The sequence below is a fragment of the Oncorhynchus masou genome, chromosome 1 (genome assembly GCF_036934945.1).
Source record: "Oncorhynchus masou masou isolate Uvic2021 chromosome 1, UVic_Omas_1.1, whole genome shotgun sequence".
Taxonomy (NCBI): Eukaryota; Metazoa; Chordata; class Actinopteri; order Salmoniformes; family Salmonidae; genus Oncorhynchus; species Oncorhynchus masou.
The window spans coordinates 75,546,326-75,562,622 of NC_088212.1; the positions used below are offsets into that span (position 1 = coordinate 75,546,326).

Consider the following 16,297-nt stretch of genomic DNA (forward strand, 5'->3'; position numbering starts at 1 on the left):
CCTTTGTGGCATCTGACATCCTGTGGCGGAGAAAATCCCCTCATATGTATGTACACACATAACTAATGTATGCAATTATGAAAGTGAATGCAGTCTCACTTTGCCTGGATATGCATAGGCTATAAATAGCACGAGATTACCAAATTGCCTGCTGTGCTGAGATTGAAACCACAGCTAAGAGAGCTGCTGTGGCTCTGCTGCGAACAGCAGCTTCTGAAGGGAAGGGGATTCTTGCTGCCTTTCACCTTCTATTACTGTGCTGTCAAAATAGGCTACACATTCACTCAGATCAACACCCTCCATTTCTTCTGCATGACATACTGTACTATATTCAAGTGCATACTGCTGCCTTCCTGTCTTTCATGTGAGAATTTCTTACATGCTCACTCTACACCATGTTTTTCTACAAATGGATAAGAGGATGGGGAATTTATTAGTGGTGGGGGGATTGATATACAGTTGCACATCACAATATTTTGGATTATATTGATAGTTTGACTCCAGGTTGTGTGTGTACAGTTGAAGTCGGAAGTTTACATACACCTTAGCCAAATACACTTAAACTCAGTTTCTCACAATTACTGACATTTTTATCAGAGTAAAAATTCCCTGTCTTAGGTCAGTCAGGATCACCACTTTATTTTAAGAATGTGAAATGTCAGAAATTGAGAATTATTTCAGCTTTTATTTCTTTCATCACATTCCCAGTGGGTCAGAAGTTTACATATACTCAATTAGTATTTGGTAGCAGTGCCTTTTTTAAAATTGTTTAACTTGGGTCAAATGTTTCGGGTAGCCTTCCACAAGCTTCCCACAATAAGTTGGGTGAATTTTGGCCCATTCCTCCTGACAAAGCTGGTGTAACTGAGTCAGGTTTGTAGGCCTCCTTGGTCACACATGCTTTTTCAGTTCTGCCCACAAATGTTCTATAGGATTCAGGTCAGGGCTTTGTGATGGTCATTCCAATAGCGTGACTTTGTCCATAATAGAGGTCGACTGATTATGATTTTTCAATACCGATACCGATTATTGGAGGACTAAAAAAAGCAGATTCCGATTTATATAAAATTAAAAATTATTTGTAATAATGACAATTACAGCAATACTGAATAAACACTTATTTTAACTTAATGTAATACATCAATAAAATCAATTTAGCCTCATAACTAATGAAACATGTTCAATTTGGTTTAAATAATGCAAAAACAAAGTGTTGGAGAAGAAAGTAAAAGTGCAATATGTGCCATGTAAGAAAGCTAAAGCTAATGTTTAGTTCCTTGCTCAGAACATGAGAACATATGAAAGCTGGTGGTTCCTTTTTAACATGAGTCTTCCAATATTCCCACTTAAAAAGTTTTAGGCTGTAGTTAATATAGTATTTATAGGACAATTTCTCTCTATACAATTTTGTATTTCATATACCTTTGACTATTGGATGTTCTCATAGGCACTTCAGTATTGCCAGTGTAACAGTATAGCTTCCGTCCCTCTCATCACCCCGACCTGGGCTCGAACCAGGAACACATCGACAACAGCCACCCCCCATGCAGAGCAAGGGGAACAACCACTCCAAGTCTCAGAGCGAGTGACGTTTGAAATGCTTTTAGCGGTCACCCCGCTAACTAGCTAGCTATTTCACATCGGTTACACCAGCCTAATCTCGGGAGTTGATAGGTTTGAAGTCATAAATAGCGCAATGCTTGAAGCATTGCGAAGAGCTGCTGGCAAAATGCATGAAAGTGCTGTTTGAATGAATGCTTACGAGCCTGCTAGTGCCTACCACCGCTCAGTCAGACTGCTCTATCAAATCATAGACTTAATTATAACGTAATAATACACAGAAATATGAGCCTTAGGTCATTTAATATGGTCAAATCTTGTTTTCGAGATGATAGTTTCCAGATGTTTATTCTTTCAGTGAAATACGGAACCGTTCCGTATTTTATCTAACGGGTGGCATCCATAAATCTAAATATTCCTGTTGCATTGCACAACCTTCAAAAACAGATTCCGATTTATATAAAATTTAAAATTATTTGTAATAATTACAATTACAGCAATACAGAATAAACAGGGTAGCAGCAGGGTAGCCTAGTGCTTAGAGCGTTGGACTAGTAACCGGAAGGTTGCAAGTTCAAACCCCCGAGCTGACAAGGTACAAATCTGTCGTAACCCACTGTTCCCAGGCCTTCATTGAAAATAAGAATGTGTTCTTAACTGACTTGCCTGGTTAAATAAAGGTAAAATAAAAAAAATGTTATGTCATAATTATCTGAAATTCTGGCGAATTAGGTGGTGAATTAGGTGGCCCAAACTGTTGCATATACCCTGACTCTGCGTGCAATGAACGCAAGAGAAGTGACACAATTTCACCTGGTTAATATTGCCTGTATTTCTTTTGGCTAAATATGCAGGTTTAAAAAAAATATACTTGTGTATTGATTTTAAGAAAGGCATTGATGTTTATGGTTAGGTACACATTGGAGCGGTCCTTTTTCGCGAATACGCACCGCATCGATTATATGCAACGCAGGATACTAGATAAACTAGTAATATCAACCATGTGTAGTTAACTAGTGATTATGATTGTTTTTTATAACAAGTTTAATGCTAGCTAGCAACTTACCTTGGCTTACTGCATTCGCATAACAGTCAGGCTCCTCATGAGGCAGGTGGTTAGAGCGTTGGACTAGTTATCTGTAAGGTTGCGAGATTGAATGCCTGAGCTGAAAAGGTACAAATCTGTTGTTCTGCCCCTGAACAAGGCAGTTAACCCACCGTTCCTAGGACGTCATTGAATGTAAGAATGTGTTCTTAACTGACTTGCCTAGTCAAATAAAGATTAAATAATGGTTTTTAAAAAATAAAATAAAAATCAGCCAAATCAGTGTCCAAAAATACCGATTTCCGATTGTTATGTAAACTTGAAATTGGCCCTAATTAATCGTCCATTCCGATTTAATCGGTCGACCTCTAGTCTTTAACCCATTTTGCCACAACTTTGGAAGTATGCTTTGGGTCATTGTCCATTTGGAAGACCCATTTGCGACCAAGCTTTAGCTTCCTGACTGATGTTGCCTCAATATATCAACATAATTTTCTTTCCTCATGATGCCATCTATTTTGTGACGTGCACTAGTCCCTCCTGCAGCAAAGCACACCCACAACATGGTGCTGCCACCCCCGTGCTTCAAGGTTGGGATAGTGTTCTTCGGCTTGCAAGCCTCCCCTTTTTCCTCCAAATATAACGATGGTCATTATGGCAAAGCAGTTCTATTTTGTTTCATCAGACCAGAGGACATTTCTCCAAAAAGTACTTTGTCCCCATGTGCAGTTGCAAACTGTAGTCTGGCTTTTATGGTGGTTTTGGAGCAGTGGCTTCTTCCTTGCTGAGCTGCCTTTCAGGTTATTTCGATATAGAACTCATTTTACTGTGGATATAGATACTTTTGTACCTGTTTCCTCCAGCATCTTCACAAGGTCCTTTGCTACTGTTCTGGAATTGATATTCCCTTTCACACCAAATTCGCCACTTGCGCCCTGTGCTCTTCAGATGAAAGCAGGTTCACACTGAGCACATGTGACAGTCTGGAGACGCCGTGGAGAACGTTCTGCTGCCTGCAACATCCTCCAGCATGACCAGTTTGGCGGTGGGTCAGTCATGGTGTGGGGTGGCATTTCTTTGGGGGGCCGCACAGCCCTCCATGTGCTCGCCAGAGGTAGCCTCCATCTATCAATGCCACGTTGCACCTCAGACTGTCCAGGAGTTACCGGATGCTTTTGTCCAGGTCTGGGAGGAGATCCCTCAGGAGACCATCTGCCACCTCATCAGGAGCATGCCCAGGCATTGTAGGGAGGTCTTACAGGCACGTGGAGGCCACACACACACTACTGAGCCTCATTTTGACTTGTTTTTAAGGACATTACATCAAAGTTGGATCAGCCTGTAGTGTGGTTTTCCACTTTAATTTTGAGTGTGACTCCAAATCCAGACCTCCATTGGTTGATAAATTTGATTTCCATTGATCATTTTTGTGTGATTTTGTTGTCTGCACATTCAACTATGTAAAGAAATTTAATAAGAGTATTTCATTCATTCAGATCTAGGATGTGTTATTTTAGTGTTCCCTTTATTTTTTTGAGCAGTGTATATATGATATTTTTTTTGCTAGGTAAAGCTAGTCGGCTGTACCTCCTCAAACTCTGGTATGTTGAATCCTGTAGCTTGTTCTCCATATTATTTTTAAATGGGGAGCCAACATCTTTTCAGCACTTGTATTTCCATGACAGATGAGAACTTTATCTTGTTTCTTTGCAGCAGTGAGCAATATGTTTTGGATATCAAATCGCACTATTTAATGAGAAAACATATCGTTTCGGCTCTGTTCGTCTTAAACAGAGGAATCCAGATCTAGGCTGATCACTTCACTCAAATATCATCATTCTCTTCTCACTGTTGCACTTGTTCCACTTTTACCTTTGTGTATTCCCCACAATCAAAGGCTTGTGTATTCTATTTTTGGACGGAAACTAACCCAATTGTTAGTATAGTGTGTCCCTTGTGGTGCCTTTTTATGTAGACGTTGACAAACACCTAGCCTGAGGGAAGCTCGCCAGCACTGAATGGTGTAATGGGGACAGCATTTTAAAACAGTATTTTGCCAGAGAAATTGCCATGTGAGATATTGAGTCACCTGTCTTCTCTGTGGTAGGGGTGCTGACCTGGTCCTGTTGTGGAAGAGCCATGCGACTCATGATACCGCGTTGTGCCATTTGACTGTTCTCTCTGCTCTGCAGTGCTGCTGGGGCACCGGGACACAGGATTAGGGCAGAAATGAAAAGAACAGAAGGGCTTTTAAGACTCAGGGAGCCAGGCTGCTCTATCTCAGGGCACATCGTGTCTCAATGCACTAGCACTAATTGTAGCTCACTTCCTGGTTCCTGCTGCTAGTGACTGTAGGAGAGCGGCAGCAGACAACACCGTGACAGCTGGGCCTTGTCTGACTGCAGCAATTTAGCCGCCAGATACAGTCTATCTGGGCCCTGCTTTAGAACCGCCAACACTCCAAACAGAGCACAATACCTCAAACTTCCACTCTGCGCTGCAAGGGAGGGTCCATGTTCAGTTCTCCTCACTCAGTTAGGCTGAGGCTAGTAGAAAGTAGATGCTGTGAGGACACCAGTCACGACACTGGACTTACTGTGCTTTTCACCATAGAATTGTTTACACTATGCCTCTGTGCAAAGAGAATAATGATATCTCACTTGTTTGCATAACACTTGTGACTTCCATACTCTATGCAATGACATCATGTTTCATAGAACATAGGTCACCCGTCTTGTGATTTTTGTTGTGGTTAGGCTAATCAATAGGAACTAAACTATTGAGTCATTGGTTGTGCACTTGTCCCGTCTACATCGGACCACTCCACTGAGCTCTGTGTGTGTGTGTACTGTAGTGTGAGCTGTTGCTCTGTATTTACATAGTCAGTATGTCACATTTCCATATTTCTCCCCTTACCTTTCTTTGCTGCCAGTAAACTCTACAATAACAACTTCTCTGTGCTACAGGCCCAGCACACACACCAACACACCTGCAACCTCTGAGCCTACCATGAAACTCCTCCCAACATTAACTTTCACATGTCACCAAATAATTGATGAAAACACACTGTTTTGTAAGCAATTCTACAGTAGCCTCAACAGCACCCTCTATGGTAGCACCATGGTGTAGCTGGAGGATAGCTATTTTCTGTCGTCCTCTGGGTACATTGACTTAAAACAACTAGTAGGCTCATGGTTCTCCCCTTCCGTAGACTTTCACAGTAATTATGATGACTTCTTTAGGAAGTCGTCCAGCCACTCAGACCCCTTGCAGTATGAATTAACATCTTGTCCATCCAATCAAAAGATCAGCGAATGAATCTAGTACTGCAAGCATAAACTATAGCTATCTAGCACTACAGTGCGTAAATTGTGGTGAGTAGTTGACTCAAAGATGATAGTTGAACAGTTTAGAACAAATTAAGGAAAAGAGGCAGGGAGAGGGAGATCGAGCTATATATTTCTTGGTTTACCTTTTAGTTTACCAACTAATGCAGTTTAATTTAAGCTCCTCAACAATAACTCAAACAGAGAAGAATGCTATTTATGTTCGGTAGCTGGCTAAGGCTATCCAACACGGCAACTCTTCCAAGTGAGACCAAGGTAAAATTTCTGTTTTATTAATTGCCGCCGGGGCCTGCCGTTGTAACTGCGTGTAGTACACTGTACTGTGATTTGTCCACTTCAAATCAAATCAAAATTAAATTTTATTTGTCACATACACATGGTTAGCAGATGTTAATGCGAGTGTAGCGAAATGCTTGTGCTTCTAGTTCCGACTTGGATTGGACTGTGGGATTACTAATATATACATTTGATTTGGTTGACTATAACGTTATTATAGTTACAACTAGGGCTGGGATGATATCAGTTTTGATATAATTAGTATTGTGGCAAGGAAACTAAGTGGATTTAACTTCTTTAGGAAAACATTGTCATCCAGAGTCATTTTCCAACCTATAACAAACTATTTTACATACAGCAGTTTTTTAAAGGACCAAAGAATTTGGTCTGCTAAGTGTGTAGTTCTTTTGTGCCATGGAAAAAATATTGAGTCCCGATTTTTTTTTTTTTCTTTTTTTTTTTTTTATATTATTTTTTATAGGCTGTAGCGGTTTTGTTATGGTATGACGGTTTGACTGTGCTCTGAAGGCTACAAGTGAAGGTGAAAGGAGGAATTATACAGTACAACGCGCATAGTAATGATGCTGTATTTGGCTGCTATGAAAGTGAACTGTGTGACAGTAATCAGGGGTGTATTCGTTCTGCCAATTCTTTTGCAAAACATTTCTTAAATGGAAGCCCTATTTTAGCTGATTAGCTGTTGTCTTAGCTAGCTCTCAAAATCAACACCTGTGATTACTTTATGCCTCGCTGTATGTCTCTCTCTATGCCTTGTATACTGTTGTTTAGGTTAGTTCATTGTTTTTGTTTACAATGGAGCCCCTAGTTCCACTCATTATACCTCCTTTGTCCCACCTCCCACACATGCGGTGACCTCACCCATTATAACCAGCTTATCCAGAGATACAACCTCTCTTATCACTCAGTGCCTGGGCTTACCCCCGCTGTACCCGCGCCCCACCATACCCCTGTCTGCACATTATGCCCTGACTCTATTCTCCCACGCCCAGAAATCTTTGGCCCCAACTCTCTAGGTGACCAGTTTTGATAGCCTTTAGCCGTACCCTCATCCTACTACTCCTCTGTTCCTCGGGTGATGTGGAGGTAAACCCAGGCTCCGCGTGTCCCCAGGCACCCTCATTTGTTGACTTCCGTGATCGAAAAAAACTTGGTTTCATGCATGTCAACATCAGAAGCCTCCTCCCTAAGTGTGTTTTATTCACAGCTTTAGCACACTCTGCCATGTCCTTGCCATGTCTGAATCCTGGCTAAGGAAGGCCACCAACAATTCTGAGATTTCCATACCCAGCTACAACATTTTCCATCAAGATGGAACTGCCAAAGGGGAAGGAGTTGCAATCTACTGCAGAGAGAGTCTGCAAAGTTCTGTCATACTTTCCAGGTCAATGCCCAAACAGTTTGAACTTCTAATTTTAAAAATGAACCTCTCCAGAAATAAGAAATAAGTAATAAGTATCACTGTTATCCCCCCCCCTCCACTTCTAGCTGTGCCCTGGACACCATTTGTGAATTGATCGCCCCCCATCTAGCTTCGGTGTTAGTTCTGTTAGGTGACCTAAACAGGGATATGCTTTACACAGTCCTATAATCTAAGCTAGATGCCCTCAATCTCACACAAATCACCAAGGAGCCCAACCGGTACAATCCTAAATCTGTAAACATGGGCACCCTCATAGACATTATCCTGACCAACTTGCCCTCCAAATACTCCTCTGCTGTTTTCAATCAGGATCTCAGCGATCACTGCCTCATTGCCTGTATCCTCTACGGGTCCGCGGTCAAACGACCACCCCTCATCACTGTCAAACGCCCCCTAAAACACTTCTGCGAGCAGTCTTTTCTAATTGACCTGGCCCGGGTATCCTGGAAGGATATTGACCTCATCCCATCAGTCGAGGATGCCTGGTCATTCTTTAAAAGTAATTTCCTCACCATCTTAAATAAGCATGCCCCGTTCAAAAAATGCAGAACTAAGAACAGATATAGCTCTTGGTTCACTCCAGATCTGACTGCCCTTGACCAGCACAAAAACATCCTGTGGCGGACTGTCATAGCATCGAATAGTCCCCACGATATGCAACTGTTCAGGGAAGTCAGGAACCAATACACGCAGTCAGTCAGGAAAGCAAAGTCTAGCTTTTTCAAGCAGAAATTCACATCCGGTAGCTCTAACTCCAAAAAGTTGTGGGACACTGTAAAGTCCATGGAGAACAAGAGCACCTCCTCCCAGCTTCCCACTGCACTGAGGCTAAGTAACACGATCACCACTGATACATCCATGATAATCGAAAATTTCAATACATTTCTCAACGGCTGGCCATGCCTTCCTCCTGCTACTCCTACCCCGGCCAACAGCTCCACACCTCCTGTAGCTACTCGCCCAAGCCTCCCCAGCCTCTCCTTCACCCATATCCAGACAGCAGATGTTCTGAAAGAGCTGCAAAACCTGGACCAGTACAAATCAGCTGGACCCTCTCTTTCTAAAACTATCCGACGCCATTTTTGCAACCCCTATTACCAGCCTGTTCAACCTCTTTCGTATCGTTCCGAGATCCCTAAATATTGGAAAGCTGCCGCGGTCATCCCCCTCTTCAAAGGGGGTGACACCCTAGACCCAAACTGTTACAGACTTATATCCATCCTGCCCTCCCCATCTAAAGTCTTCGAAAGCCAAGTTAATAAAAAGATCACTGACCATTTCGAATCCCACTGTACCTTCTCTGCTGTGCAATCCGGCTTCCGAGCCGGTCACGGGTGCACCTCGGCCACGCTCAAGGTACTAAACGATATCATAACCGCCATCGATAAAATACAGTACTGTGACAATACGGTGATTGACAGAGTCGAAAGCCTTGGCCAGGTCGCTGAAGACGGCTGGACTGATCCACCTCTACGCAGACAACACCATTCTGTATATTTCTGGCCGTTCCTTGGACACTGCGCTAACTAACCTCCAAACGAGCTTCAATGCCATACAACACTCCTTCCGTGGCCTCCAACTGCTCTTAAACGCTAGTAAAACCAAATGCATGCTTTTCAACCGTTTACTACCCGCACCCGCCCGACTAGCATCACCACCCTGGACGGTTCTGACCTAGAATATGTGGACAACTATAAATACCTAGGGGTCTGGCTTGACTATAAACCCTCCTTCCAGACTCATATTAAACATCTCCAATCCAAAATCGGCTTTCTTTTTCGCAACAAAACCTCCTTCACTCACGCTGCGAAACTTACCCTAGTAAAACTGACTATCCTACCGATCCTCGACCTTCGGTGATGTCATCTACAAAATAGCTTCCAACACTCTACTCAGCAAACTGGATGCAGGCTATCACAGTGTCATCTGTTTTGTTACCAAATCACCTTTTTTCACCCACCACTGCGACCTGTATGCTCTAGTCGGCTGGCCCTCACTACATATTCGTTGCCAGACCCACTGGCCCCAGGTCATCTATAAGTCTATGCTAGGTAAAGCTCCGCCTTATCTCAGTTCACTGGTCACGATAACCACACCCACCCGTAGCACGTTCCAGCAGGTATATCTCACTGATCATCCCCAAAGCCAACACCTCATTTGGCCGCCTTTCCTTCCAGTTCTCTGCTGCCAGTGACTGGAACGAATTGCAAAAATCGCTGAAGTTGGAGACATTTATTTCCCTCAGCAACTTTAAACATCAACTATCTGAGCAACTAACCGATCACTGCAGCTGTACATAGTCCATCTGTAAACTGCCCACCCAATCTATCGACCTCATCCCCATACCATTTTTGTTTTATTTACTTTTCTGCTCTTTTGCACATCATCTGCTCATTTATCACTCCAGTGTTAATTTGCTAAATTGTAATTATTAGCTATGGCCTATTTATTGTCTACCTCCTCATGCCTTTTGCGCACACTGTATATAGACTTTCTTTTCTCTGCTGTGTCATTGACTTGTTTGTTATTGGCTTGTTTATTGTTTACTCCATGTGTAACTCTGTCTGTGTCACACTGCTTTGCTTTATCTTGGCCAGGTTGCAGTTGCAAATGAGAACTTGTTCTCAACTAGCCTACCTGGTGAAATAAATCAATAAAATAAAAAAGCAAATGGATTGAAATTGGGAGGGACCTAACTGAAATTTGTCCTATAAACTTGTTTTTGTTTCTTTTTGCAACTGTTTCGACTAATGATGACACCCCATATCAGCGAGATGCAGGCAAGAGTGTTCAAGGCTGTATTGAATGTGTCACTGTTTCACCTTGATGACTCCAATTTTGTCTCTTGACCTGTGCATGCACCTATGTTATGAACTTTAATTTGTAGGCTACGTTGTAGCAACCTCATGATGGGTATAGGACAAATTTAGATGATCATTTAGTAACCTAAACCTATTGATATGGAATATGAATGACAGTCAGCCAATATGCTTTAATTGAAATAAGGCCATGCTCAGTAAAACAAAAAGTCCTTCCTAATCTAGAACGGCACCGACCACAACTGCCAGACACTCCGGTCATGTAAGGTAGTCGAGTACTGAAATGTGAACTCTGCACCATCCATTTCTACCTGGAGCAACCTGTCATGTATAAGCTGTTGAGAAACATTAGCTTACTACTCATATGTGGCACATATCAACACATGTCTGTCACTGGCGTAGTTGTTACATACTGTAGGCCTAATCATGATTGTGTGGTTGTTTTTGAAAGTGTGAATTACTGTTCACTTCCGACCAGCTGCAGCCATGGAGAGTTCAGCCAGCACAGGAAAACAATAAGTAGCACCCTGACTGCACAAGCAGAATGATCTCTCTCCACATGTAGCTGAAGCAATGCTATTCATCTGGGAGGCTCTTCTGGCAAACATATATACAGTACCTACTTGCTTAGTGCTTGTTGACTACACATAAGCATGACATGGTAGAAATAATAGATTTTGCTGTGGATACTATCGTTGTCCGTGTTCATTCAACACTAGATGGCTAGAGAGGAGTACTGAGAGGTTTTGGACTGATGGTTTTCCTTTTAGAGAGGTGTGTTTTTTACACACACTGGAGAGTGGCGTAAAGTTTTTCCAACTAGATACCTCAGCAGAGCGCTATGCTTGGAATATGGAGTTTATTTATGGTTGTCTGTAGTACGGTGTCTCTTTCTCAGCAGTATTTCTTGGCTCTGTGAATGAATTGATTTAGACCTAGTGTGAATGTAGCCTAAATGGAGCACCTAATGACTGTCATTGAACTCAGCAGAGAAAGGAGTGTTCTGCTATATGAAGAGGCAGTTATCATGGCTGTATAATGTGTGTTACATCACTGTTGGTTTCCATGGTAGCGATATCATCAGGGAGCCTTTGAGAGCTGAAAAGAATGGAGGGATGAGGGAGTGGGAAAGGAGAGAATTGCACTCTGAGGTATAGAGCATCACTCACATGGCTGTGTGTGTAGGCACCTCGGTGAACTAGACTTGCTGAGTGGGTGCTAAGCATCTGTCTTTGACCTCAGTACGTCAACACTGCTGCTGGAGTTGAGCTCATTTCTCAGATGTAATCCGCCTTCCTACCTTGGTTCAGAAACCTTGCCTGTATTTCCTCACCGGCTCTGTGTTGAATCTTCTCCTTTCACTAGCACTATAGGAGCACTATAGGAGCACTATAGGAGCACTATAGGAGCACTATAGGAGCAATGGATGATGGAATATGGCTGTTTCACACACAAACACTGACTGACACTGAAGTGAGGAGGATGTTCAGTCCCTCTTAGAGGACGATGGAAGTAGGCTAGATTAGAGATGTGTATTTATTATTAAAAACAACAGGTTTTTGTTGTGATGCTTTCCCTTTGCACTGACTGACACTAAGAATTCCAAATAGAAAAGTGGGTGACCTCTGGGTATACCAGAGCTGCTATATTTGGCTCTGTCAGTTTGCATACAGATCTGCAGCAGTCTGCAATTAGTCAACTTCCTGTTTTAACACAGGATACAGGACACGCAGTGCTCTGCTGTGCTGTGAGCCATTGATACACCATAGTGGCTGTATGGATGAGACATGCATAATTTAATGGTTCTAGAACTCTACCGTACATTTATGGAGTTCCGACCCCCCCCCCCCACCACCACCACAACACCGAGCCATCGGAAAATACGAGTCAGCCACTTCCAGTTCCCCCTCACTTCCTGTTCTCGGCCGGCCTGAGTTGAGAGGCAGTGGATGAGGTTGTGAGATACTGTACTGGCCCTCCTGTGGTGAATTGACCATGTGCCTTTTGTCTGATGCAGCTGATGCCTCTAGTCTTTTCTCTGGCTTCCTCCTCTTTCTCATCCTCAGCGACAGAGCACAGAGACACGCTTCAGGCATGGCATCTGCTGTGTTTTGCCTGCATACTATAGCCTAGATCCAGCCAAAACAGATCACACTGCTCACTAATGTAGCCTAGATGCAGTTGATACAGACCATACTGCTCTCTTACAGCCCTGCATACTGTAGCCTAGCCTACATACTGCTCTCTCAGAACTGCCCGTCTACTGTAGGTAGAAACACTGTAGGGTCGGCTACAACCAGCCAATACAGATCATTCAGCTCTCACAAGCACAGCGCTTTGCCTGACACAGATGAGCTGAGAAAGTGTTGGGTTTAGCTTTAGCGATCTGAGTAGTGGACAACAGGCAGAGGGAGGCTTCATTTCCTTTGGGAGGATCAACTCTCATGCATTCACCTCGCTCTGAAGGTCACCGTGGAGAGGCGCAATTATTAGCGCTTTGAAATGATTATCTGCATAGAGCAGTCTTTATTTTTTGGGGGCCTATATTTCACAAATTCTAGTACGTAGGCTATTGCAGTCTATAACTGCACATTAAGTGTTTTTTTTTTTGTTGTTGTATTTTTGCAGTAGATGAGGTTGTGCCAGTGTTCATGCACATTGGTTGAAAAACAAGGCAGTGACAGACTATTTTTCCTCTGCATGTGAATCTTATTCACAGCTACTGAGTTGAGTTGACCTACAGTAAACTGCAGATTAAAGCTGTTTAATAGAACTAACCAGAGTAACATTTTGAATCTGGTTCAAAATGTGGTTGTCTACCAGGCTGAGCATACATCCTGTTCCAGTGTGGTGTTTGTCAGAGGTTGACTGACTATCTTCTCTTCTGTTGTCCTGCAGCTCTGATGGTGCCAGCTGACCAGTGACACCTGCCTGAGGACACCTCCCACACCCCCTTTACCATGTCTGGGATCCAGGTGAGAGGAGAACACACCTGCACATGCTAGTAGTGCGAAAGTCAACTGTTTGTTCACCCCTGCTCGCAATTGCTAATAACCCATCCAACTGTATGTGAAAATCAGAGGCCCAATAACATTTTGCGCATATTTTTTAAATTTCTTTTTATTTCACCTTTATTTAACCAAGTAGGCAAGTTGATAACAAGTTCTCATTTACATTTGCGACCTGGCCAAGATAAAGCAAAGCAGTTCGACACATACAACAACAGAGTTACACATGGAGTAAAACAAATATACAGTAGAATAATGAATCTATATACAATGTGAGCAAAAGAGGTGAGAGTGGAGGTAAAGGCAAAAAAAGGCCATGGTGGTGAAGTAAATACAATATAGCAAGTAAAAACAACAACAAAAAATGTGTAAAAAATACAAAAACACTGGAATGGTAGATTTGCAGTGGAAGAATGTGCAAAGTAGAGGTAGAAATAATGGGGGTGCAGGAGCAAAATTCTAGATGGGCTATGTACAGGTGCAGTAATCTGTGAACTGCTCTGACAGCTGGTGCTTAAAGCTAGTGAGGGGGATAAGTGTTACCAGTTCAAGAGATTTTTGTAGTTTGTTCCAGTCATTGGCAGCAGAGAACTGGAAGGCGATGCGGCCAAAGGAATAATTGGTTTAGGGGGTGACCAGAGAGATATACCTGCTGGAGCACGTGCTACAGGTGCGTGCTGCCATGGTGACCAGCGAGGTGAGATAAGGGGGGACTTTACCTAACAGGGTCTTGTAGATGACCTGGAGCCAGTGGGTTTGATGACGAGTATGAAGCGAGGGCCAGCCAACGAGAGCGTACAGGTCGCAGTGCTGGGTAGTCTATGTGGCTTTGGTGATAAAACGGATGGCACTGTGATAGACTGCATCCAATTTATTGAGTAGGGTATTGGAGTCTATTTTGTAAGTGACGTAGTCGAGGATCGGTAGGATGGTCAGTTTTACAAGGGTATGTTTGGCAGCATGAGCGAAGGATGCTTTGTTGCGAAATAGGAAGCCAATTCTAGATTTAACTTTGGATTGGAGATGTTTGATATGGGTCTGGAAGGAGAGTTTACAGTCTAACCAGACACCTAGGTATTTGTGGTTGTCCACATATTCTAAGACAGGACCGTCCAGAGTAGGGATGTTGGACAGGTGGGCAGGTGCAGGCAGCGATCGGTTGAAGAGCATGCATTTAGTTTTACTTGTATTTAAGAGCAATTGGAGGCCACGGAAGGAGAGTCCTATGGCATTGAAGCTCGTCTGGAGGGTTGTTAACACAGTCCAAAGAAGGGCCAGAAGTATACAGAATGGTGTCGTCTGCGTAGAGTTGGATCAGAGAATAACCAGCAGCAAGAGCGACATCATTGATGTATACAGAGAAAAGAGTCGGGCCAAGAATTGAACCCTGTGGCACCCTCATAGACTGCCAGAGGCCCGGACAACAGGGCCTCCGATTTGTCACACTGAACTCGATCAGAGAAATAGTTGGTGAACCAGGCGAGGCAATCATTTGAGAAACCAAGGCTATTGAGTCCGCCGATAAGAATGTTGTGATTGACTGAGTCGAAAGCCTTGGCCAGGTCAATGAATACGGCTGCACAGTATTGTTTCTTATCGATGGTGGTTAAGATATTGTTTAGGACCTTGAGCGTGGCTGAGGTGCACCCATGACCAGCTCTGAAACCAGATTGCATAGCGGAGAAGGTATGGTGGGATTCGAAATGGTCGGTAATCTGTTTGTTGACTTGGCTTTCGAAGACCTTAGAAAGGCAGGGTAGGATAGATATAGGTCTGTAGCAGTTTGGGTCAAGTGCCCCCCCTTTGAAGAGGGGGATGACCGCAGCTGCTTTCCAATCTTTGGTAATCTCAGATGACACGAAAGAGGTTGAACAGGCTAGTAATAGGGGTTGCGACAATTTCGGCAGATAATTTTAGAAAGAAAGGGTCCAGATTGTCTAGCCTGGCTGATTTGGGTCCAGATTTTGCAGTTCTTTCAGAACATCAGCTGATTGGCTTTGGAAGAAGGAGAAATGGGGAAGGCTTGCGCGAGTTGCTGTGGGGGGTGCAGTGCTGTTGACCAGGGTAGCCGGGTAGAAAGCATGGCCAGCCATAGAAAAATGCTTATTGAAATTCTCAATTATAGTGGATTTATCGGTAGTGGCCGTGTTTCCTATCGTCAGTGCAGTGGGCAGCTGGGAGGAGGTGTTCTTATTCTCCAAGGACTTTACAGTGTTCCAGAACTTTTTTGAGTTTGTGTTGCAGGAAGCAAATTTCTGCTTGAAAAAGCTAGCCTTTGCTCTTCTGCCTGCCTGCCTGGTTTCTAGCTTCCCTGAAAAGTTGCATATCACAGGGGCTGTTTGATGCTAATGCAGAACGCCATAGGATGTTTTTGTGTTGGTTAAGGGCAGTCAGGTCTGGAGAGAACCAGGGGCTATACCTGTTCCTGCTTCTAAATTTCTTGAATGGGGCATGCTTATTTAAGATGGTGAGGAAGGCATTCTTTTTAAATAACCAGGCATCCTCTACTGATGGGATGAGGTCAATATCCTTCCAGGACACCCCGGCCAGGTCGATTAGAAAGGCCTGCTCGCTGAAGTGTTTCGGGGAGCGTTTGACAGTGATGAGTGGAGATCGTTTGACTGCTGACCCATTACGGATGCAGGCAGTGATCGCTGAGATCTTGGTTGAAAACAGCAGAGGTGTATTTAGAGGGCAAGTTGGTTAGGATGATATCTATGAGGGTGCCTGTGTTTACGGCTTTGGGGTGGTACCTGGTGGGTTCATTGATAATTTGTGTGAGATTAAGGGCATCAATCTTA

General features: G+C 43.4%; 1 protein-coding gene across 3 annotated transcripts in view; it reads left to right on the top strand.

The window, feature by feature from the left end:
* LOC135550740 (tyrosine-protein kinase CSK-like) overlaps window positions 1-16,297 on the top strand; it is a 46,787-nt gene that overhangs the window by 13,652 nt on the left and 16,838 nt on the right. For all 3 annotated transcript variants that reach the window (XM_064981829.1, XM_064981819.1, XM_064981838.1), the window contains one exon: window positions 13,387-13,463. In XM_064981829.1, coding sequence (XP_064837901.1) covers window positions 13,449-13,463 — 15 coding nt within the window. In that variant the 5' untranslated portion in view covers window positions 13,387-13,448. The remainder of the gene's footprint in view (window positions 1-13,386; window positions 13,464-16,297) is intronic.